The sequence below is a fragment of the Pseudopipra pipra genome, chromosome 21 (assembly GCF_036250125.1).
Source record: "Pseudopipra pipra isolate bDixPip1 chromosome 21, bDixPip1.hap1, whole genome shotgun sequence".
Lineage (NCBI taxonomy): Eukaryota > Metazoa > Chordata > Aves > Passeriformes > Pipridae > Pseudopipra > Pseudopipra pipra.
Window position 1 is genome coordinate 7936884 of NC_087569.1, and position 24021 is coordinate 7960904.

Genomic DNA, 24021 nt, shown 5'->3' on the forward strand with positions numbered 1-24021 from the left:
CAGTTAACATCCTGCTTGAGTCCATCTCTTTCCTAAATTGTAGGTTGTTACATTCCAATAAGCACACAGCATCTGTTCTCTGTAGAACATGATGTTGCAAGATGCTGATCATTTATCTAAGTGGGCTATTTTCAATTGAATCAGAGACGTCCATGCAGCCTAACAGCAATATTTCCCTCCTGTCTGTAACTGCCCATTATAGGAAGAGAAATTTATGAATAGTTATAAATGTCAGGATTTAGAGGCTCTGCTTCGAGACCTGGGGCTCTCCGGTCTTAACTTATCTCAGAATAATCTCCAAAATAAAAATTCTGTGCTCTACTTTGGAGAGCATGAAATCATTTGTGTTTACACAGTTTTTTCAATTACTTTGATGCTGTGATATAAAGGTCACTGATTGCCTCTAGTCATCACATGGCTTTTTCACTAATTGTGCACTCACGTCATTTTGTTCTGTGGGATATTTCACTTTTTGATCCAGTTTCATTGCCCAGATGTTCATTTTACACAGTTACAACTTTATACAAAGGGCATCCTCTGTTCCAGCAAACACACTGGTGGTTGTTTCAGCTGGGAACTCGTGCACAGCAGCTCACCTGCTTCCACCATCAACCTACTGACCTTTGGGCTGATTTGATGTAAAATCATTCATTGGGGATAAGGAAGAGAAAATATGCAAAAATGTTTCCTGGTCCTTAGCCTTGGACTGATTAGGGTCCTGCTGCAGGATGAAAAGACAGTAAGAAATGGGAAAACTCTTTAATTTTGACCCTTTTGGTGTGTAGTGGGGTGGAAAATCACATCAGCACCTTGAAAGTTTTGCTCTGGTGTCTTGGAATAAATTGATGGAGACCTAAACATCTCCAGGAAGGAACCCTATTGCCCACTCCCATAAAGGCTTCATGGCAAGGCAGAGATGAAGCCTGATGGTCCCATGGGCGTGACTGTCAGGTATCCAGAGCCACCAGGGCCTGGGGATTTCCTGGCTCACAGATTCCAGGAGGGGTGGATCTCAAGGTTATCCCATAAAGTGCAGCCCATTTGCTGTTTGTTGAGCCACGTGGACATCACACAGCATGACTGTTTGGTTTAACTTAACCTTTAGAGCAGTCATGAGAGCTTAGTTCATGAGCAGGATGAATGATGTGCAAGGCTTTGAAGGAAGATTGTGCGAATGAAGGCACTGGCTGTTGCTGAAAGGCCTGTGGAAGATGAGCAGTGGAAAATTGGACAGGGATTGGGCAGTATATCATGTAAGGAGGGTATAACTTGGCAATATATATCTGTGAAGTTTTTTAAATCTCTGCCTCGGCCAAAAGTGACCTTCCAAATGACAGGAATCTGGCCATCTTGAGCCCAAATGTTCCTAGAAAGACAACCCTACAAAGTTGTCCTGGCTGCTGGCAGGGATAGCACTGCTGGCAACAGGCACAGTGTTTTAAGGGCCAGGCTGAGGTGTAAGAGGAGCTACAGCCCAGAGCAGGCAGAGGAAGGGGCCTGGAGAGGAGCTGGCAGCAGGCAGTGATTTTTGACATGTCTCCCATTCAGCTCTAAGGCTGCTGGGCAAGACCTGCACAAGGTGGAATTGTGGTTTAGTGTGCTGATATGATTTGCTGGGACCCCCTTGTAGCTCCCTACAAAGGCCAGAATATCCAGGACATCCACTGCATTCTTCCTGTGCAAACCTAGGGAAGGGGAACTGCAGGTGCCACTGTCTGCTCTGTGTGCTCAGCGTGGCAAGGAGGAAAGCAAAGGAGTGAGATGGAGAAAACCAGGAGTCTTGTCTGCTTCTTGCTACCAAGAGTGGATGGATAAATAGAAAGGTACAAAGTTTTGTTTTCCAAACATGATGTTTCCCACAACTGGTCCTGCTGGAATTGGTGAGCAGAGACAGACCCTTCTCCACACTGCAGCAACTGCAGCACCACAGTTCTCCATTTCCCTCTCTTGAGGCTATAGATCTCCTGGCACAGCTGTAAATTCCCTGTACAGTGCACAGCATGGCTTTTACTGAAAATTGATGGGAAAACAACTCTTCTGGAGCTTTATTCCATTGAAAGTACATTCTTCTATGCATCTCCCCATTTTCCCCTGCATCCAAGCAGCCACCTGCATTCAGTATCAGGCACATGGAATGCCCATAAAGTTTCCTTCCAGACTGGAATGGCTTGGTGGAAATGAGGCCAAGTGCCCAAACCCCTCTGCCCCTGCCACCAGCCCCCTCCAGCAGCGTGACCTGGGAGGCCTCCGGTGCAGGATTTGTGTCTTGGTCTGTGGCAGTGACTGACAGCAGCAACAAGGAGCTCTCTGGGGCAGAGGACGGGGAGGGCCGTGGGGAGCTGTGTCTCCTGGGACAAGCTCCAGGCTGCTCCAGGGAATGTGCTAATTTTCACTCCTTTACAGTCCTTTATCTCAGCCCTTCGACCTTGAGCTCAGAGGCTTTATCAGTGTTAGCCGGGAAGGCAGGGGGGAGTTAACCATTTAAGTGCTGATGTTTCTGAAGCCCTGAAGGTAAAACCACAATGAATGCAGCGTGTTTCAGTAGTGCAGCACTGTCAGTGGACCGTTGTTCAGGTCTGCTGAGAACTGGCTTATGATATTAGGAATAATATTTTAAACTGAATAGATGCTTTTTGAACTACAGCAGTTTTCAAAGTTTGTATGTCCCTACAAAGTTCCTCGGCGTGTAGAGACCTCCTGTAAGACTGTGTCCTGTGGGCATTGCTGCATGGGGTGAAGGGACTTGGGTTTCTTTGTCCCCTTTTCATCCTTACCTGGACCCAGTTATTGATATCCAGAGCACAGGTGGAGTATTACTGGTCTCCTGCTTTCTGTGGGTCCCTACTATCATGGTAACACACCTTCAACTTTATAAAGTATTATACAAACTCTTACCATAAAAAAAAAGTCATTTCCTGGAGCAGTCTGGATGAATGTATTGCCAGTTCTGCTGCTGACTCCTTGGGGTGACTCTGGGTTTGTCATTTAACTGTGAGTAACTTTTCCTGTTTGCAGTATGAGCTGAAAATACTTCCATGGGCCATCGTGGCTACTAATGAGTTATGAATGTGCTTATGTACATGTGTGTCTTGTTTGGCAAGATCGGCTTCTCTTCTGTACCTGACAAATATTAGGCAAGAAAAATATTTCCTTTTCCTTACTGGGGGTAAGGAAAGTGAGTAGAAGCAGGATTTTATGTGGAATATTCCTGCTTAATCAGTTCAGTGTTCATGGAGTTAATTTGCTCATGCCTTCAGATTGTTTTGTTTCCAGGGATTCTAAACCGTTGCCTCCAGCTGTTCATTTCCATTGACGAGGATGATCTTTATCTGTCTAAACTAGTTAAAACCTGCTCCACTACCCAGCAGCCTTTTTGGAGACAGCCCAATAAAGCTGAGTGCGGTGGCTATGACACCAAAGCCTCCTGGACATCATAAATTCCAAGCCCTACTTTTTTTTCCTGACCTCTCCCTGTTGGAGCAGCCCTCCTGTTTTAATGAGACCCTTCACTTCCTCCTCGGCTCCATTTAACCCCCATCCAGAAAGGGCAGCGATATTTGCATTGTAAATAACCAGTACAGAATCCCCTTTAGACTAATTTACTGCTTTCATATTATCAGATGAAGCCCTAACATACCTTGAAGGTACCATTTGAACAACTGAAGCCCTGTTGACTTGCACTTGGACTCTGCTCTGTGTGTGTGTTCCTTGGGATGTTTTACTCGAAGCGTATTTTTAAATGTGCTCTGTTCAGGGCTTGCTGTGACATGCTGGGACTTGTCATATCTTCGGGGTCAACAGGGCCACTTCATCTTCAAACAGGAAATGTAAAAGTTTGTGTCTGAGCAGATGAGATGCAGGTTTGTTAAGCTGATGAGACAGCCACCAGATGGACCAGGGAATCCAGTGGTGACACTCAGGTGTTGTGTACATCAGTCAAAGGTGTTGTCTGTACAAGAGGGAATTGAGAACAACACAGAACTTTCTGTAGCTGTAATATTGCTACAGGGCCCAGAGCTGGAACGTGTGCTCTGGTGTAGGAACACCTTCCCTTCTGTTGGGGTTTCTAATTCACATTATTTTGGCCTGAGCTGAACAGGAGCACGTCACACAACAGGGAGAAGCCAGTGGTCAGTTTGTACTTCAGGATCTTCCTTCTACTCCTACTACTGTTAACAGCAGTGGGAAAATTTGTGCCCAGAAAACCTCTGATGAAGACCCAGGCTGAGCTTTACTGTGGAATGTGCCAAGGAGACATTTTCCCGTTGTTCTGTTGCAGATGTTGCCGTCCCTGCTGTCTGGGGAGTCAGCAGGGCCTGAGGAATTGGGATGTACCTCCCCTGCTCCGTGCTGCAAACAGCTGGATCGGTTCAGTTCCCAGCCCGTGTGTCTGGGAGAATGCTGTGTAGTCACTTTTCTGCTAAACCACCTCACAGCAATTACCAGACTTCCAGAGGAGGGAAAGGTCTGAGAAAAAGACCCGTTTAACATGTCATTATTAGTCTTTAGCAGCTGTGTGTTATCCTATTGTTACTAATAACCTTTGTAACTTTGCGAGCAATGTTTTCTTGGCATCGTTCAGACATAATGACTGGGGGGTCAAATTCAGCTCTCAGTTGTGTAAATATGGAATGTTCTCTTGGCTGTCTGGTGCTATTTTGCATTTGGCTCGTGGTTCCTGCCCCTAGAATCCTGCAATCCAAAATACCCAGGCAGAGAGTTCAGTCACAGTATGCTCTGCATACCAACTGGGTATGCAAAGCACAAAATAAACAGATGAAGAACTACTATCAAATCCAAGCCATATAATTATGTCTCTGTTGTCCTCTGGTTGTGGTTAATGGATTTTTCCTGAATAAAGGAGAGCAGGACTTTGATTGGTACTTTTCCTGTGTAATTCACCAGTAGATTATGGTTGTGAAGTCTTTCAGAAAAATATGACTTAAAAGAGGTTTTAAATAAAGAAATAATTTTTAAAATAAAGTTGAAAATAAAGAAATATGTTTGGGATGAATCAGGAACAAGAGTTGACAAAATAGATGTTGCTTGAAGTAAAGCAGTTGGAAAGTCTGCCTTAATGGTAAGAGGAAGGGGAGACCTTGGCAAATCCATGAGGAAGGTGTTGGAACTGCTGTTTTCCTTTCAACTCTCTGATATCCAGTGTTGTAAGACATAAGGTTCAGAGGGTTTTTATGGTAAATAAATTTATCTTGATTTTGTTCTCTGATAAGGGGATCTCTCTTTTCTAGTATGGCCTGTACAAAGTTCTCAGCAGTGAAGTAACTAATTGCACTTCTCATTTTCAGGGATCTTCCAGATAATCCTGCTGTGGAATGGGACACACATCTCCTCGCCACCCTTGTGCTGAAGCACATAGAGGCCAAGAACATCAACCTGGTAACGTGACACTTCCTACAGCACAGGCCACATCACTTTTGAGCTGCTGTTCTGGGCTTTTCCCTTCCCTCTGGAAGCTTTCTCTGGAGTCTTTGAGTTCAGGATGTGTCTTTTCTCTCTGGAGATCTTTCCTTGCTTCCCAATGAGAAATGAAAAGTAGCGGAATTTTGCTTTTCTAGCTCTTCAAGTGGTTTCTGTATTTTAAAGTAACCATGTTGCCCCTTTTGCTGGGTTTAATTGATGAAGGGAGCCCATCTGGGGTTAAGGCTTAGCTTTGAAGCCCACTGGCAGGTGTGTGTTAGAGAGCTCAATTAGCAGGGTTATAGGTCGGGATTGAAGAATATTAAACTGGGCAGATTTCCTAGCACTGGGGTTTTTTTCCCCACAGAACAGGAATAAAGGCCTAAGCATGGAAAAGGTCGTGTTCTGTTCTTCTCTGTTGAACCTTACTTTGATCAGGCACTGACACACAGATTAGCAGCAAAATCACAAAACTCTTAAAGCCTTTCAGCACTTCAGAAAACAAGAAACCACATCTCCTGTAGCATGAAAGTCCCAATGAGCACAAACCCCAGCATCATGCACCCGACTTTGTATTGATTCTGAGGCTAATTTTCCATGAAATTCACTGCTGTGCACAGAGGCAAATGCAGTTTTCCTGGACTCCTTTTGTGCCTTTTGGCCCCGTGAATAGATAGGTTTTAATCTAATCTGAAAGCTCCTAACACAGGAGGGTTTGTATTGCCTGTTTGTGACTCTCAGGAGCACTAAGACAAGTGCACCAGAATCCCAGTAGAAATTCTGAAAACACTAGAACTCCTCTGGATGGTTGGGAAGGATTAGATCTTTGCCTCAGGGAAAATTAAACTCCAGCTGTTTGTGCTGGGGGAGGCAGCAGTTTGCCACTAACAGAGCATGAGATGAACACTGAAATGTGGGGTTTGCAAAGCAAACATGAAACATTCCTGATCACGGTGCTGTCCCTGCTGTGCTGCAGCTCCAGCTGGGGGAAGGGGGAGGATGGGAGCTGATTCCCATCAGCTCTTCCCTGAGCAGCACAGAGGATAAATTACTGCAGCAGGACATCAGCAGTACCAAAGGCAGCTGAAGCAGCTTCTCAGGGCTGGTGGTAATGAAACACAGATTATTTCGAGTGTCCCAAGCAATCACAAAGGTCTCAGATGTTTGCTGCAATACCATTCATTTAGGAGCAGACCTAGTTTGCCAACAACAGCAAGAGAAGCACCTAATTACCTTTGTTGAACACTCTGCAATTTAAAAACTTCAGAGCTTGCTATCTGTGAGCTCCTCTTGGAACACCTGCTGTCCTAAAACAACGGCCTTGCCTTGAAAGGTAAACTGAGCCCATTTTTCACTAATGTTGAAATTGATAAAACTGGCCAAACATGTTCAAAGAGCTTTGTCAAAACATAAACTGGTGGCATTTCGATCACAACAGACCAACTCAGTGGAATCAACTCGACTGAAGAACGTGTGTTGTTGTAGCTCTCCCAGTGGGAAAACTTCCCCCAGTTCTCCCAGTAGTCATAACATCAACAGTGTATCTTTATTTACAGAATATGTGGGTCACCAATATGTGACAGTGGAGAAGGGGCTGCACTTCCAGCGTATCCAAAAGGAAGGATTACAAAGCAAGGAGTCCCACCTTGTGGGAGTACTGTTGTTCCATTGCAGAGTTAATTTGCTCAATTGCCCTGGAAGTCCATGAGTAGCTCAATCTTTTTGAGAGCTACAGGGACATATTTCATCCCAGCTCTACATTAAATAGTGCACACACAGAAATTAACGGTTGGTGCACTCAAAGCCAAAACTAATTTACAGACTTTGGAAATTATTTCCTGCCTGCTGGATTTACAAGCAAAAGTCAGTGTTGCACGGAGAGGCAGCCAAGGCTCCTCTGTCTCCATCCAGATTAGAAAGTATTTGGTGTGTAAAAAAAGTTACATAGTATTGTGTGAGCCCCAGGCAGGCTCCTGTTGCTCCTAAATCAGTTACAAGAGACATTTCCAAATGTACAAGAGATTTAAAGGGAGTTTGAATATCACTGGCCTCTGTGACTGTAAGGGCCCATGGAATGATGCTCAGAGGAAGGCCATGAGAAATGGAATTGCTTACTATGGCATTTTAGGGGATGGTCCTTCTTAAAAAGGAAAGAGACCTTTCTCTCCCCCCCAGCAGATGTTTGCTCTGTTGGCAGCACTGTGTGACACCAGGAAGAGGAGGGAGACCCACAGCTTTGAGTGCTTTTTTCCTCCAATGCACATGGTGTGAGGAGGGATCATGGACTCCAGACCTCTCAGGAGTTTTCTCTTCTGCTGGTAATTGAGTAATTTCCTCTGTGCTCTCCCCTCTCCGGAAGGGATTTCTGGACCTGTTTGTCTTGGCTGCTGCTCTGGCTTCCACTAGTGAAAGCTCCATTTCCTGAATACCAAGGTCACCCAGAAGAAAAACCAGCAACACCAACGGCAGCAGCTCCCATTTCAGAACAGGTGTGGGGAGGGAACTCCCTCTTGCCCTAAAGATTTCATTGAGCAACAATTTCTACATGAAGTATATTTATTATCCCAGAACTGGCCAAGCCTGTTTTTAACCCAGACAGTTTCAAGATGTTCAGGTTTTCTCATCCTGTCCTGATTGTTTGCTTGATTTCCTCATCAGCCTGGTTCAGGTTAGGAGTTAAAGCCAGCACAGCACTGAGCTGCACCGTGTGGAAGGAGCAAATGCTCCCGTGTGAAAATATCTGCAGCATGTGAGAAAGAAATTCAGATCCATTATCAGTGAAATGAATCCCTGAAACCAGAGGAATATATTTACATGTGATTGCTGCCTGCTTGAAGGCACGAGCAGCACCGTGGTGCTGTGGAAACAGTGCCCTGTATAGACAGCACACTTAGAAGCTGCACTCTGGGCCGAGGGAACATCTCTACTGTGTGCTCAGAGGGATCTCTGAAGGGAAGAACCAGGATTTCAATGGTATTCTCTTTGCAGACAAAGCAAATGCCACCGTGGCCAGGACTGTGTGCACATACCTTGGGAACTGTACTTACAAATTTGTTTATTTGAAGAGACAGGCAATTCAGGTGCAAATGTCCCAACAGTAAACTGGACAACAGCAACAGAAAATGAACTCTGTGCAATCTCTTTGGATAGTTCAGATGTTATGTAAGCTCAGCAGCACTAAGAACAGCAGCTTCTGTTTCAAAACAGATGTGGAGAAGAAAAACCTCCAAAGGTGTTTCTGAACAGATAATTTCCATGTCAAGAATATTTCCTAACCCAGCCTTGTGCTCCCACAGTTGGTCTGAGCCAGTTTTGTCAAAACAACGATTAGTTTATTTAGTCTGCTCACTGTAGTCCCTTATCTCGGTCTTCTGGTTTGTTCCCTTGTGCCCTCCACAGAAGGAAAAAATGTGTGTTTTGGCTTGCCTGGGTTTTTAGCTTGGTTTCCTAAGGAAACAGGAATAATGCAATGATATTTATACGTGTGTGCACATGCAAGTTTCAAAAGACTTCAGAGCCCATTGGCCAATTCCAACCGCAGGGTACTGGTCTTAAAAATGTTCTGCTTGTAAAGGTTACGTGAAAATCAATGACCAGGCAGGAGAGACAGACCCTTTCTCCATCCTTATTTAGTGAAAAGGTTTAGTGCAAGTCCAGCCCTTATCAGACTCACGCTATTATTCACCTGAATAGAAATTTATTCTGCCTGCAGTGAGTGGGGAATGTTGTCATCTCAGGAAAGTGCCACTCTAGGTAGGAGTGACTTCAGAGCATGTTTTTTCTTATCTGCAAAATACAGTGTGCTACTCTCATTCCCTGAGCTGAATTTATTAATGTTTTTCCCAGATGAGCTGCTCCAAAAGCTGGTATCCATAGGGAGGGCTGAGCACCAGGGCAGGCCCTGCAGAGCTCCTGGGTAACGCTGATGTACAGCAGCCAAAGCTGACGATATCCTGTTTCTCTTTATGAAATAAGGGTTGGCCAGAAAATGCTTCTTTGTACCTGAATGAAACTGAATTTGGTCCCACCACTTCCTGCCAGCCAAGAGCAACCTGGGCTGCTTGGTGGCAGCATCCTTACAGCCACTGGGCAACGTGGAAAGTCTGACTGTGGACATGTTCTGTGTGGATGGGTTTAAAGCAGGCTTGTCTGAAGGTTGTGGGTTTTGAAGTGTTTCTGATTGCTGTCTCTGTGCTTCCTCTCCCTCTTTAGCAATGTCCCCTGTGTGGGGAGGGCCTGACAGAGGGTGGAGGAGCAAGTTGCAGGACGGGCACGGTGACTTTTGGCCTTCCCTTGATCTCTAACCCAGTGCCCCAGGCCCTGCACATAAAAGAGATTTTGAGAAGGGAGCTGTGCTGAGTGAGCCAGGCAGTGCCATTCTTCTTCTCCTTCCCTGAAGAGAGAACAAGCTGGCAAGGGAGCAGACAGTGGTTGAAATGTGGGGAGTTTATCATTTCTCCCTGGTCCCAGAGAAGGAGCTGTGGAGGGCTCTGCTACTGGGCCTCTCTCAGAGCAAAGACTGAACTTTGGACTGGCCAGGGACTGTCACTGTCACCACCCAGAAGGAGAACCAGCACACATTCCCTGTCTGCTCTACACTTTGTGCTGCCTGTTTGGCTGCTAGGTTGGAAGTGGGAGCCTTTAAATACCCACTGCCCAGCACCACAGAGTGAGTGAGGCCTTAGGGTGGTGCTTCACCCCTGACACATCATTGGCTGGTCTGAGGGCAGGGAGCCAGGGGTGTTCTGTGCTCTGGACAGTGGTTAGTGCTGTGCTCACACATTACTTCTGCATTATGAAGTTCCCATTTGTACAAAAGTGCAGTCAGCTGATTCTTTAAAAAGGCTTATTCTCATATCAGATTATTTTATCACTGTGTTATCCTCTGGTGAAGCCTCTTTACAACCGGGACAGTCGTACATGATCGTGGGGCTCTTCTTACAGCAATGTGTCCTGATCCACAGCACAGCAAAGTGTAGTTTCACTCTGTCATTCTAGGATGTTCTCAGATCCAGGAGAGAGTGATTCATAGAGCTGGACCTCTCGGGTCAGGAACATGTTTGCAACAGATCATTTTGAAAGTGACCTTTTGGCCTGGTAATAAGTAACAAGTGCATCCTGCCAGTGGGAACATGATCTTTGTCATCTTTCTGTTGTTCAAGCTGTTAGACTGTGTAGTCATCTAGTTCCAGAGTGGCTTGTTTGTTTAGTTGTATTTCTGTGGCATGATGAGTTCACACACAAGGCCTCTTTGTGCAACACAAAAACAACTCGTTAGTTACAATGGGCTGGGGCAGTGCTGTGTTAGATGTCAAAGCTGGGAACTGCACAGTCTCCTCCTCCTCCTAAATGGTTCTTGTTCTGTGGTTTATTGCAGGTGGTGACCTTTGATGCGGGAGGAGTGAGTGGCCACACAAACCACATCTCTCTTTACTCTGCTGTCAGGTACAGTGTGCTCTTCCTGCATCCTCACCTGGGAGTTACACAGTGAACGAGGTGCTTGTGTGTGAGCAGAACCAAAAACAGCATTGATTTCACTGCTGTAACTGAGTGCCAGGCTGTGGGGCACAGGCTGTTTGGAGAAACTGCCACAGCTCTGTAAATAACCAGAGCATCTTTTAGTATTCCATCAGCTGGTGCTTTGCCAGGCTCCTTTTCACTGGGCCCTCTTTGCTCTTCCTGTCCTTGATCCCACTAAAATATGCCACAGATCACTTTGCACTTCTGGTTTGAGGAGGGTGTGTGAATAGCTGATGCCTGAGCTGTCGGTAGTTGGGTTTTGGAAAGTTCTGCACCACCATTCCAGGGGATGTTGCCATCCTGTCCAGGTCCCTGAATTTACCTCTCTGACCCAAGGACGTTGCTCTTTCACTGGAGCTGTCCCTGTTTACCACTCTTAGGAAGAGCCAATTAGTTCCTTCACCATTTTATTCGTTACATTATGGGACCCTCCGTCCCTGTGCTGTGGGAAGGTTGCTACACAGAAGGCCCTGTATTAAAATCACCCAAATTTTGCTGGCAGGACAGTTACTGTATTTTACTTTAACCTTCTGCTCATTCAGACCTCACTGTGTCCTAGAGAGATCTCCTCCAGAGCTGCCCCTGCCTTTCCCAGGCATGAGAAGAACTCTTTGCAAGTATAGGTTGTATTTATAGCACCCATTTGTTTTCTAAATCATCTGTGCCATTCAAATAACTCTTCTGGCTCTCCGTGCTGACAACATCCCAGTGATTTGCCTTTCTCACTTGCCTAGAAAGAGCTACAGTGCCACAGAACCTGTACTGGGACCTACTGAACTCCTCTGGGAAGATGCTGAAAGCCTTTGATGCTGGAATTCAGCGTTAGAGGGGATCATGGCTGTTCCCAGCAACTTCTGGAATAGCCTAAAAGAAGGAGAGGGGGTGGAGTTAAAGCAAACTGTGTTTGTTTGGGCTGAGTTGGGCGATGCTTTCTGGCACAGCTAATTGAGGAGTGAGTGAGGAGCAGAGGTTGATGACCCAGGAGCAGAGGTTGATGCTCATACCATTGGCACAGAGGGACTGAAGAGCTTCCAGCTGCCTGGGCCTCTGTTTGCTCAGTCGATTGCTGCAGGACCTGCAAATAGGAATGGAGGGCAGGTTGTTGTTTGTGTGTCCCCCTTACATCCTGAAGAGATCATGGGAAAACCAGCTGGCAGCTGAGTTATGTAGGAGAAAGTTAAGGAAAACTCTTGATTTTGATCTTGTCCTACTTTGTGGTTGTGGAGAAATTACTTTCCTACCTTTGTGCTTTAGGTTTCCTGTGGGTGTGGGGGGGATTTAACCCTCTTCTCATCTCAGAGCATGTTACTGGAAATATTCGTTGTCTGCAAGCCCCTTGAACTCAGACCTTTGCATTAGTCCTTAGCTACAGCAGTCCTGGGCTGATGAGATCCATGCTGATAGGGACACCAGAGCACAAGCAGTTCTCATTAACTAAGGGCTGCTTTGTGTCTTGTCTCTGTTCCAGTCCTGAATCAGCAGAAATAACCATGGTAGCCCTGTCATCTGCATGTGGCAGGAGTGACGCTGTGGCCACCGAAAGGTTAAGTTTATTTTTAGTGGCTTGTTTGCCCTCATTATTTTTCAGTTTGTGTTATGGAGGAAGTAGAGCGTGACTGTATCACTCCTGACTCGCTGTGCCCTGATGAGGTCTCACATGTTGGCCAGTACAGGCAGCACTGGGAGCACAAGCTGAGCCTTCTCCCGTCCCCCTGTGCCAGCAGAGCTCTGCAGAGCCCCAGGGGCCCCAGTGCTACATGGCAAGGAAAGGCAAATGAACTCTCCCCTCCAGGTATCATGTGCAATGTGTTTATTAACCATCTTTAAACAAAGTGTGCAAGGTTCTGCCTCCACTGTGGCTCTGAGTGGAAAAGATGAAGCAGAGGGCTGGTGCAGTGATCCTTGGCTCTTTTGGATTCTCCCAGTCCCTGGGAGATAGACTTGTGTCCACCACCCACGGGATTATTTCTGTAAGAGCAGGGGTAGAACAGGCTGTGTGACCCCTCCCACAACTCCTCGCTTCAGGAGGTGCAAATTATTGAACAGCTTCAAGGAATAAAACAGTTCAGGCACTGGTCATAGCTGAGCAGATGCTCAGTATTGTCTGCTAAGGGCATAAATATTCTTTCCAGTGTCTGGAGCAGAGGTTATGTTCAAAAGAGCAGGAACTATTCAGAAGAAATGAGCCCTTTCCCTTGCAGAAACCTTCCTCCTGACAGCTTGCAGGAATCCAGCTGCTGTGTGTGCCTGCCTGGCCCTCAGATCTGGGAGGAACTGGGAAATGCCAAGGTTCGAGGGTGGATTTGTTCTTCTGCAAGGGAAAAATAAGAAAAAACAGGGTGGGAGAGGAACACAAATTGCTGTTTGATTTCAGTCTCCCCTGGGAGTATTTCAGTTCTGGCTTCCAAACGGAAAAAGAGACCCAACCCAAACCCAAGAAAAACCCACAGTAGCAAAACAGAGGGAATTGGAAACAATCCTCTGTAGCTCTGCTTCTTTCTTTGTCACCTTGATTTAGCAACATCATTCTCTCTTTTCCCCCAAAACAGGAGCTTTCCCTGTGGCCAAGAGAGGCTGGATCCTTTACGCTCATCCACAAGGAAGAGCAGGGTTTGAGTGACATCCAGGTCACTTTACTGCTCCCTCAGTGTTTGGCCAGTCTGTAGGCACTGTGGTAATAACCTTGGTAAATACTCTGTGACAGGAATATTGGAGAACCTCTCTTTTCCTGCACTTTGAAATGACAGTGTTTGCACTGAGATCACATGTAATATCAAGGGGGCTTAGTTTTGCATGAGTCACTGTGCATTTTGATTTTAAATAACCCCTCTTACCCAGGAGCCTGGCAAATGGGGGGCTGTTGGGTTTGTTGTTTGCTTGATTGCTTAGGATGGAAAGGAATCATCTTTGTGAGGAGGAGGAAGGACTGTACCACTTGTTTTCTTCAGTGAGCTATCAAATCCATTTCATCCCAGCTAGAACAGAAAAAAAATAGTCTTGTCTGCTTAGGGCAGAGCAAACTGAGTGGAAAATAGGAGCTGCTATATTTAACTACTGTGCATTATGTTGTTATAGCAACTGCATCCATAAAACTTCTATCAATGATGCCATATAAAAAGCTACATCAAGGAATCATTAGCTGAGCCTATTCTCGTCAATTCCATTTGGAAAAACACCTCTCAGTCCTGCAGGATGTTTTTTAACATTCACCAGCTCAGTGGTAGGTTGTAAAAGAGGCTGTGCAGAGGTAATATTTGGGAGCTTAGTGCTTTATCACTCTGGAGCTGATTATGATGCAGCCTGAGTGCCACCGATGCCTTGTTGCACTGACATGTCACAACCTGGCTCTTGAATGCCCCATTTCTGAATGCCATGGGCATTGTGCAAAAGGGCTGCACTGAGGTTCCCTGAAAGAGGAGGGTTGGTTAAGTGCCAGTTTCAAATCTGTATATTGAAACAATGAACTGTCCAGCCAATCCCACAGACTCGGTGGGTACCGTTCCCAAAAGCCACCAACTGCATCACATCCCAACAAAGCACAGTTCTGCTTGTGTGGGGTTTCCAAGGCCAGGTCTTAAAGGATGTGTTGAGCAGGAAGGAAGCTGGGTTTTGGGTGATTAGCTTGATAATAGTGAATGATATCCCATTTACCATTTTATTTGATGCCTTCTTACAGTGTGGGGCTGGAATGGGACTCTAATCTCTCCCTCCTTTCAGCAGCTGTCCCATGCATTCTATTGATCTTAGATGTCCCTGGGGATCTTAGGAGTGGTGGCTGTGGGCACCCAGACTGCCCCCATAAGGTCGAGACAGAATTGTCCTCTACTGTTTATCCTTGGAGACTTCCCTCAGAGGACTCTGCCCTATGTCTGGTAATATGCCATGGGCTGGGTATGTTATCCTAGATTTTATCTCATTCCTTCATTTACCCCCTCATTCCTTAATTTGACTAAGTTCATTCATCCCAGCCCCCTTCCCTGACACCGTGTAGAACCATTAGGATTAAAGCTGAGCACAGAGCACCAGCATTGAAGGGATTCCCCCCAAAGTAGTTTTTTATTCCCAAGAAACAGCCTCAGGGGATGTCCTTCCAGCATCATTAGGCAGTGAGTGGAGCAGTGACACTGCACATTCTTCTCCCAGGCAGTGCAGGGCCCAAAGCACAGAGCCAGGGAACAGCTCTGGCAGCTGGAACATCTCTGAATTGCCACTGGCAGAACCATCTTTTGCCACTGCTACACCTGAGTACAGAGAGCTTGGGCAGCATTTTACAAACTGCACGTTGCTACATGGTGTAGTTCAGGGTGCATGGAAATAGAGCCAGAAAGTCCAGGTAGGGAGGGAGGAGGCATTCCAGATAGCAAACATTCAACATCTGGCAAGTATATCCTTCTGATATCTCTGTGACTCTGAGGAGACTGGCTGTTCTTCCTCCTTCACATCTGTTTCATCAGATTAATCAGGCAGATTAGAGTTTGGGATTCTAAATGGAGCCCCAGCACAGCTTTAAGACATCCATTCTTTCCACGCTCTCCAGAATTGTATTTCCCCAGTGCTCCACAGCAGCCAGCACAGTCAGTTCAGTGAAGGGTTTTGCCTTTGGCACAGGAGAGTGTTTGGAGAGTGAAGTCATTGAATTCAGTGAACAACTTCTCATCAAATAGAACATGGCCAAAACCATAACACACCCACCAGGGGATCAGCCCCAGAGTTCTGTGTTCCCCAGAGGAGCTCTGTGTTCCCCAAGACCAAGTTTTCAGCTCTATCTTGACTTGTTTTTTCTTTCCACCAAGTGGAGGTTTCACTGATTGGTGCCACACAGGAGCTGATCCACTCGCTTTGCTCACATCTTTCCTTGAGGATGACTGAATAAAGGCAGGGAATTTGGGAGGAGCTCAGTCCTGAATTTGCAGGGTCAGGGCTGTTGGGCCATTTCAGTGATTCTGCTGAGATGCAGCTGATGGCTGCAGACAGCAACAGCCTTCAAAGCAGCTGGTCCTCGAGGGAGGAGTCGGGGCTGAGCTCTTGCAGTGCAGAAATGGTTGGAGCCTTCAGATGTCTCGTGGCCTTTTGAAATTTTTCATTGCAGAGGGTCTCCCATGGGGATCTGAACCTACCACAGGCACAACAGAGAGGGTGCAGTGAGAGGTGCCCTGTAATCACCAGCCTCTGGCACTTGGTGGGTGGGTGGGAACAAGCCACCTTAGGTCACTTCATGTTTAAAAAGAATTATAAAAAGTGTCTCCGGGGGGAAAAAAACAACACCCACATGGAAAAAGCTCCTGAAAAAGAGCGTGTTTGTGTTTGACTTTTGGGGATTTTATGCCAAACCCTTTCATTTCACCCAAACCACAGCAAGTCCAATCTGTAAAACAACATTCCCAAAATGGCAACGACTGAGAGCTGCAACCTCTCCCCTACTTGGAAGTGTCCCATGGAGACACTCCAGCAGGGTGGAGATGGGAGCGAGACCATGGATTTGGGAGAGGATTGGCTCATTTTGTGAACGTGTGCAGGAGGTAGAGTTTTGTGTTTCTCTCTCTCTCTCTCTCTCTCTCTGTAACCACAGTGTATCTCTCGCCTGAGAAATACAAATGAGCAAGGCTGCAATTCCTCTGCACATAGAGCTGGGTGGAGCCCATTCCCAGAGCTCTGCACTGAGCCTTGCTGAGTCCTGAAGCATTTGGATCAGGACAAAAAGGATGAGCGGAGAAGTAGTTTCTTCATGCCTGTTCTTCCAGATGAGTGGCAGGTCTGCTGGCAGCAGCTTTGAGGACCTTTCAGTAACCAAAATACAGTTTGTGTCTGCCTGAACCCTTAGACAGCACAAACTCCTTAATTTGCTGCTGAATGAAACTCTCCTTCCCCGCTGAAGATGCTGCCTGTTCCTGCTGAAACGTTTCCATATGAAGTGGATCTCTTGCTCCTGTTTCTGCTGGCAGGAATGGTTATTATTAGTTCCCTCTGGGAGCAGCTCAGTAAGTGCTTTGAAGGTGCCTCCATGGCAGAGCAGCACACCCAGAACAGACACTGGGCCTTCAGATAGTTTGCCAGATTTCACAACCACTCACTGCTTTATCTCTCCAAGCTTGTTCTATAAAGTTCCCACCCCGCCTGCTGTACCAAGTGCTGAATCACTTCTTTGGGTGGCCAGATTCTACTTGTGGGGGAAGAAACCTCTGGCAGAAGAGCAGAGCAGATATTAATGGTGATACTTAAACCTTCCTCCACTGCCCACAAAAAATTGCTGGTAATGTTTACAAGGCAACATTTAATGATCTTTGTCAGAGCAGTAAGACTTGAGTGGTAGAAGGTGGCCAAGTCAGTATTCCAAGGCCATTGTTTAGTAGGAAATGGTATTGCTTGCAGAGCTTTGGCTCTGGAGCAGAGGAGAGCACTGGCAGGAGAATCTGTGTAAGGCATATGTTTTCTGATTGCTGTTTGAGTTCTGCCATGACCTGCATTTCTGGCTTGACTTTTGCTTTGAATTGTGTTGGATATTCATTACTCCGTGCTTCCTATTTTGTCTATGCCTGTGTAGTTAATCCTTTTCCTTGAACTTAACCAATAGCCAGAGATAATCCTAGTTTGAAGTGACTGGAGAAACACAGCAGTTTACATATAATGCATGTTTGATCCTGGTTGATTTACACATGAACTGGCACATTGTCCTTCGTTTAATACACCACTGTAAGGTGATAACAATCTCTTTACATATTACTCAGGGTTAAATAACTTTTTTTTTATATTTCCTTTCTCCTTTTGGCAAATGTTCCATTGTTTGGAATTTTTTTCCTCATGGAAGAGCACGCCTGGGACAGCCCTGAGTGCCATCTGCTGGAGACCTGCTGCCTCCCAACCCTGCCATGGGCCAAATCTGGGGTGATGCAGATGGGAATGTCAGCACAATTGCTCCAAAGCCATGAGCCACAGGCTAGAGCAGGAAAAACAAGAGAATTAACAAGGAATTGAAGCTAATACCCTCTGATGCTTTCGCCATACCAGGATCATTTGCTTACACTTCTTGATGGAAGTGCCTTCAGTGTTCACATCTCCCACACTGGTCCCCTCATCCTGTTTCCAAGGGAAGCACTTTTGCTACAGAGTCTATCCAGGACAAAATCATGAAGGGATCAAAGTCTCAGTGAGCAAAAAGCCAGAGCAGCTTCTCAGATGTCCCAGTGCCAGTGTGAGTTAGAAAACAAGAAGCTGGTCCCAAAGAGGAGCTGCTGAGGCAATGTCCCTGGCCAGCAGACCCTGGGCTTTAAACAGCCAGTGCTCCCAGAGGTGAATAGCCTTTGGCAGCCTCTTGCAGTTTCCCTTAGTGCAACTTGAGAAGTTTGAGAGTGAATTGGATTTATAGAGCTTATTTGTGATGTGTCCCAGCAGCCAAGATGAGGAAAGTAATGGCAGAACAGTGTGGGCAGTGAGGCTTATCCCTGCCTGAGATGTGCATCCAGCATCAGCTCCTGAAGGTTCTCATAAGACTGGCCATTGTAAATGTGTGTGTGTGTGAAAAGGGTTGGTTTAGTGTACAGAGTTTATACCTGTAAAATCAGGTTTGGATAACTCCACTGAGTGTTCACCCACGTGTATCTCTCCTTTCACAGGTACCTGCATTCAGAGAGGAAGTTACCTGAAGGTAGGTCACCTCACATCCCTGCCCTTGCAGGCACTGGGCAATTGTTTACATCAATGTTCTGTGCAGGGTTCCAGCTGCCCAACTCACCCCTGCAATGCAAATTCAACCTGCAGCTCAACTCTTTCTTGCCCTTTTATCTCCCTCCAGTTTTTACCCACTCAGACTTCTCTACAATCACTTTTCTGTCCTTAGGGGTTCTCCTGTCTCCATGCTGTGATTCAGTGTCTGCCCTGTGCCTTTTGCTGTCTTGGGTGAATATGAGTGTTATTTCCAGGTCTCTCAGCTTAATCACAGAGTTTTTGGTCATGTCTTACTTACAAGCCTGTTATTCTTTTCTGTGACAAAGGCCTCAGAATTACCAGCTTAGCCAAGAATGTTTCCGTGTACCAAGTTAAGCTTCCATCAAAATGTGCTCAGGAAAGGTACCTGAAATCTGCAGTGGCACAGCAAGTTTTGTAATGGCTTCTCTCATCTACAAATGAGCAAGAATCCCTGAGAAACCCTCTGTACAAGTAGGTAAAGGAAAGAAACAAATTACAGAAGCAAGTTGCTCCTGACCCATTTTCTAGCTGCTGTCCCAGAGCAGAGCTGCAGCCCTTATCTCCAGCAAACAGTGCCTGACTCAGGGACAAATGTGAGGAACTAGTTTAGGCACAAAGCTGTCAATCAGCTCTTTGGACAGAGCATGGGAAGGTGGCTCAACCAGGCCCACCCAGTCAACCTCCTGTTCCCTCAGCAGCCATCTGGGCTGTGTTCCTTTAATGCTAATTCCCAAATCATTGTAGGATTTGAATGAGTCACAGCAAATCAGTTTTAATTCTCTGCTAGCAGGAAGTTGCAGACCTAATGAGAGAGCGTGAGCCAAGATGGCAGAATGCCCTTTAGCTGAGTTCTGACTCCAGTCTCTTCAGCTCCCCAGTTTATGAAAGAGCAGTCTAATGCCAACTTCTTTCCTGGGACCTTTTCTTTGTTCAGCTTTGGGATGCAGCAGAGCTCTGTGTGCAGCACAAAGGACAAGGACCTGCAGTGGTTGATGTCACTGCTGGCTGTCAGGCCCCATCTACACTGAGCCACTTTCATGTGCTATTCATGCAGGTCTGTTAGATTCACTATGGTCCTGAGTATGGGCTGAGCCTCAAATTCATTCAGGTTTGAAACAGAACCCATGTATAGAGAACACTTCCATTTCTCCAGCAGCATCAAGAGACTCCTGGAGCTGTGTGAAAGCCTTGCTGCTCTGATTACATCACATCTGACATGACCTACAAACACCAAAGGAACGGGGAGCTCCCATGCTGCTGCTTACGCTAAGCCTTTCCAAATATAGTTCCAGTCTCATTGAAATTCCCAGTATTTATAATTTGATCTGGCAGGCGTGCAGGGCTGTGCATCAGAGGGGCTTAATGAAACAAGAGTGATGCTGGGATTGAGGCTGTCTGGATAGAGCTGAAAGGCATGTTCAGGCCATGGAAATTTGCTGCTCTGCTGTTGGTAAGAAGGAACTATGTGTGGGTGAACCTGTGTAAGCCCATGTGATCAGGGAATCCACAGAAAATCTCTCTGCAAATGCAAAAGCCAGCTAAGCCTTGCATTGCCTCAGTGATATGCAAATGAGCACCCTAAATATCCTGCTTTGCTTTCTAATGCCTTTAGCCATCATAAACACTACAGGCTTTTTATAATCTGTAATCAAGTTCTCCAGCCTGGGCACAAGATACTTGGGCTTGTCTCAGGAAGTCAAGACGGCTGCTGGATATGCTCCCGCCCCTGCCACTGGCCCCTTCCAGCTATAACCAGTGCTCTTCCAAAAGAGCTGGTGTGCTTCCATCCCTCAGGAGCAGTGCAGGCCTGCAGCACGCACAGATCTGCCCAGGAGCTCCTCATTCTAGGCAGACCTGCTGCCTCAGTGATTTGGAAGCAGAAAGCCAAGCTGAGCAGGCTGCAGGCTTCACACACTTCTATTCCAGGCCTAATCCATGAGCTATATTGATCCTGCCCTTTCTGCCAACCTAGAGAGGTTGTATTACACTGCTAATCCCCTCCTGCCCAGGTCACAGTTGCCTGAAAATCTGTCTAATGCAGTTTTGCACTTTTTGAAACGTCTTTTAGTTGTTAAACAAGACAATCTGACTGCAGTATAAGTTTGAGGCTTTATTCCTCGTCCTCATCGTCCCCAGATAAATGGCGGAAGAGGTCATGCAATGTTTACATTAACACACTTTTATCACACTTAGTGCAATGATCTCTATGGTACAGAAAAGGAGGCACACAGGGATCTACCTTTTGCACTGTTACACACATTTTTTAAATTTACACACTTCTTTCAAACCTTTTAATAACACACTGCTATTGTTAAATATATACTGGTATATATTCGATAAGTGGTGTTAGCCTAAAAGTTTTCTCTTTCTTGTTTTTATCTTTGGGTGTAGGTACTCATCACAGGTATTCCTCCACTGGAGTTAGCAGCTTCCTTTCTCTCTTTCCCAGGCTGCCCAAGGTCGCTTAGTGGATTCCAGTGTTATCTCAGAGGCCTCTGGCTAAGTTGCTTTTTCAGGGCCTCCAGCTGGAACACCTGTTTGGCTCCCTAACACAGTCACAACAGGCTCTGAAAAGCTTCACCTGCTGGTGTCACAGGAGTGGACTCCTCGATGGCAGCACTGCTCCCACCCTGCTTGGCAGGGAGCAGCCTGTTTCTCTGAACCCTTTTTCATCTCTCCCTGGACTTGTACATTCCTTCCCTGCTTCATTTCATCTCACATTCCCATGCAGAACAGGCTTTGCTGTCAGCACATGGATATCCTTGTGATATCACTGGCACAGAAGGCTCTTAGAGTGCCCTTTTTTTGGGAGGCTGAATGCCCCCATGCCACCCCTTTGCCTGATCTGACCGAGGAGGGCGCAGCAGGTCAGATAGATCCACACAGAAATCATTCACAGTGGTTTTTATCCCCTATTGCTGAGCTTTGGGGAACAAAAGGTGTAATTGCTGCATGAATTAATATTTCTCAGGGAAAAAAAATGAGGAAAGGGAGAGCATGTTTTGTTAACAGAGCAGTCCAGGCTTCAGAGGGCAGTTGTGGGTAACCCTGTGTCAGGCCTCTCTTCCCATCATTGCAAGTAGGAATTCACATGGCATTGCCAGAGTCCATTAACAACCATCCAGGAAAGGAAAGATCCATTGCCCCGTGTTTGCTCTAGCCTTGTCTTCCCTTGTTTGAAAAGCAAACGGGTGGCCAGTGGGAATGCTGAGGACAAGAGCAAGAGGATCCATATCTATTCCTTTCCTCTGCCACAGTGCAGCACTAATTCTTCTCTCTCAAACTACCCACAGCAGCAGCCCAGAGGGTCTCTGCAGAGAAGGGGGAAGAGAGTTCCCCCACTCGTGGCACATCACAAGTTTCCTTCCAAGTTTGGAAACAAGAAATTCTGTAGTGGGAGTAGAAGAACCCTCAGGGCACTTCTGTTTGTGAGCAAGTGCAGCACTTGTCCCCGCAGAGCATCCTTTGCAGGAGCAGCTGAGACCGCTGGCAGCCAAACAGCAACTGCTCTGCTGTCACTTGTCCAGGTGGGCCGGGAGCGAGACGGGGGCTCAGGCTCGCGGTCAGGAAGTGGCACAAGCCATCCGTGCTGGTCCCACAGCTCCCTGCATTCCCGCACGGCCGGGGGACCCCGCGGGGAGCTTGGCAGAGCTCATCGCACAGCTGCTGCTCACAGGAGCACCGTGACCTTGCAGGGCTGGGGGCTGAGGCTGCGGGAGGACGGGGGTGGGCACATGGCAGTGGCACAGTCAAGGCAGGAGGGTGTTCGAGGCAGAGGGTGCCGGGAGGGGTCTGAGCCGGCCGGGCCGGGCAGCGCCGCAGGCAGCGCTGCGGGTCCCGCTCCCGCAGCCGGCGGACACCGCCATCTCCCGGCGGCTCCCTGAGCCAGGAGTTCCAGGAGGGCTTTTCCTCCAGGTCCTGGCACAGCACAGACTCCTGTCAGCTTTTATCTGGATAGAGATGCCAGTGGTTCCTCTTGAGGCCTCTACCCCTGCCCATCACTGCCCACAGCGGGAGAAAAGAACTCCTTTGAGTGCTCTGTCCGTCCTGCTGAGGAGTCACGTCCCAGGATCAATGGAAGGGGAGCATGGCCCTGAAGCCCTCTGAGGTGCTGAAATAAGGAGTTACCAGTTTTTCTTTGGAGAGTGGAAGAAGCTATTGAGAAATTGGAACAATCTTCTCTTGAAGGAGAAAAAAGAAAGAAAGGAATTGAAAGATCTCAGAGATGTGCTGGAGGGAGTCTATGGGGGCTGCCATGTCCTGCCCTTGCAGGCTTTGACTGGAATAAAAGCAAGTCTTTTCTTTGCAGTGAAATGAGTCAGCATCACTGGGAAGAGGCTGGGACACAAATCACTTATGAGGGGATTTGTCAGGATGGTCCCACGTGTGCTGTTTGTCCCTGGGTTCAGTGTGTCACAGCCCCCTGGCTGGGAAAGGAATGGTGCTGATGGGGCATCTTGGAGTGCCAGACTCTACCCTGGAGACTTGTGGGAGCTTCCCCTGTATGTCCAGGAAATTGTAGAGCAACAAGTTTTCCCTTCCTATCTCAGACTTGGTAGACGTTAAACTGAGGGATCTTCCAAATGTCCAAAGTAGGGAAAAGTTCTTTGTTCCTGCTGCTGTCCTGGAGAATCTTTGCCCTTAGAGGGACACAAGTCCTGCTGACATTGTAGGGCTGAAAGGCATTTGAGCACCAAGCAGTTATTAGACTTGAGCACAGGCTTCACACACTGAAATGGTGCATCAGGAGCCTCTGCAGCAGCTCAGCTTTGTCTTGTGTCTCCTTTGAGTAATGTCACTGTTTCAGGGCACACTGAAGAAAATCTAATTGTGAATCGAATTGTGTCTCTGACCACCTGTGTAAACTGTTACTTTGGCCTCTTCTGTCACACTTTAATACAATTTGTGAAGTGTGGAGCATAATCACAGCAGCTTCCAAGCCCCAGGAAATCCCAAAGCAGCTCCTTTGAGAGCTACAGGCTCTAAATGGGACCATCAGGAGCTCTGAGCTCATCAGTGAAGACAATTTAGCCATAGTAAAAAAAATAGCAATCAACTTTCAAGTTCAAGGGGATCTTTAAAACAGAAAAAAAAAAAAGCTTCCAAACCAGCAGAATCTTTATACATTTTACCTTCCTCTGCTTCATCACAAACATCTGAGCAATGTATTCTGGAACTCTGTTAAAGTGTAACTGCCTGCCTGAGTTAATATTTGATACTGCCATTCCCGAGATATGTAAATATTTATTCTGTAGTTAAGAATTGGAGCAGAAAAGTGAAATTTCATTTTGGTAGCTGAACCAGAGACTGCTGTTTTAAAATTTCCATTATGTGATATAGTGCCAGCATTCAGAGAATCATCATTATGTAGGAATAATTTAATTATAAGCAAAAAAACCC

General features: G+C 46.7%; 1 protein-coding gene across 3 annotated transcripts in view; it reads left to right on the forward strand.

The window, feature by feature from the left end:
• Positions 1 to 24021, forward strand: part of PIGL (phosphatidylinositol glycan anchor biosynthesis class L) — a 57107-nt gene that overhangs the window by 30975 nt on the left and 2111 nt on the right. Inside the window, exons 3-6 of one of the 3 annotated variants that reach the window (XR_010435556.1) lie at positions 5307 to 5397; positions 10796 to 10863; positions 18549 to 18580; positions 21071 to 22148. Coding sequence is in view for 2 of the 3 variants with exons in the window: in XM_064677548.1 (XP_064533618.1) it covers positions 5307 to 5397; positions 10796 to 10863; positions 18549 to 18580 (191 nt within the window). In the remaining variant the exon portion in view is untranslated. The remainder of the gene's footprint in view (positions 1 to 5306; positions 5398 to 10795; positions 10864 to 18548; positions 18581 to 21070; positions 22149 to 24021) is intronic. The other 2 variants (XM_064677548.1, XM_064677549.1) reach the window with 2 other exon arrangements.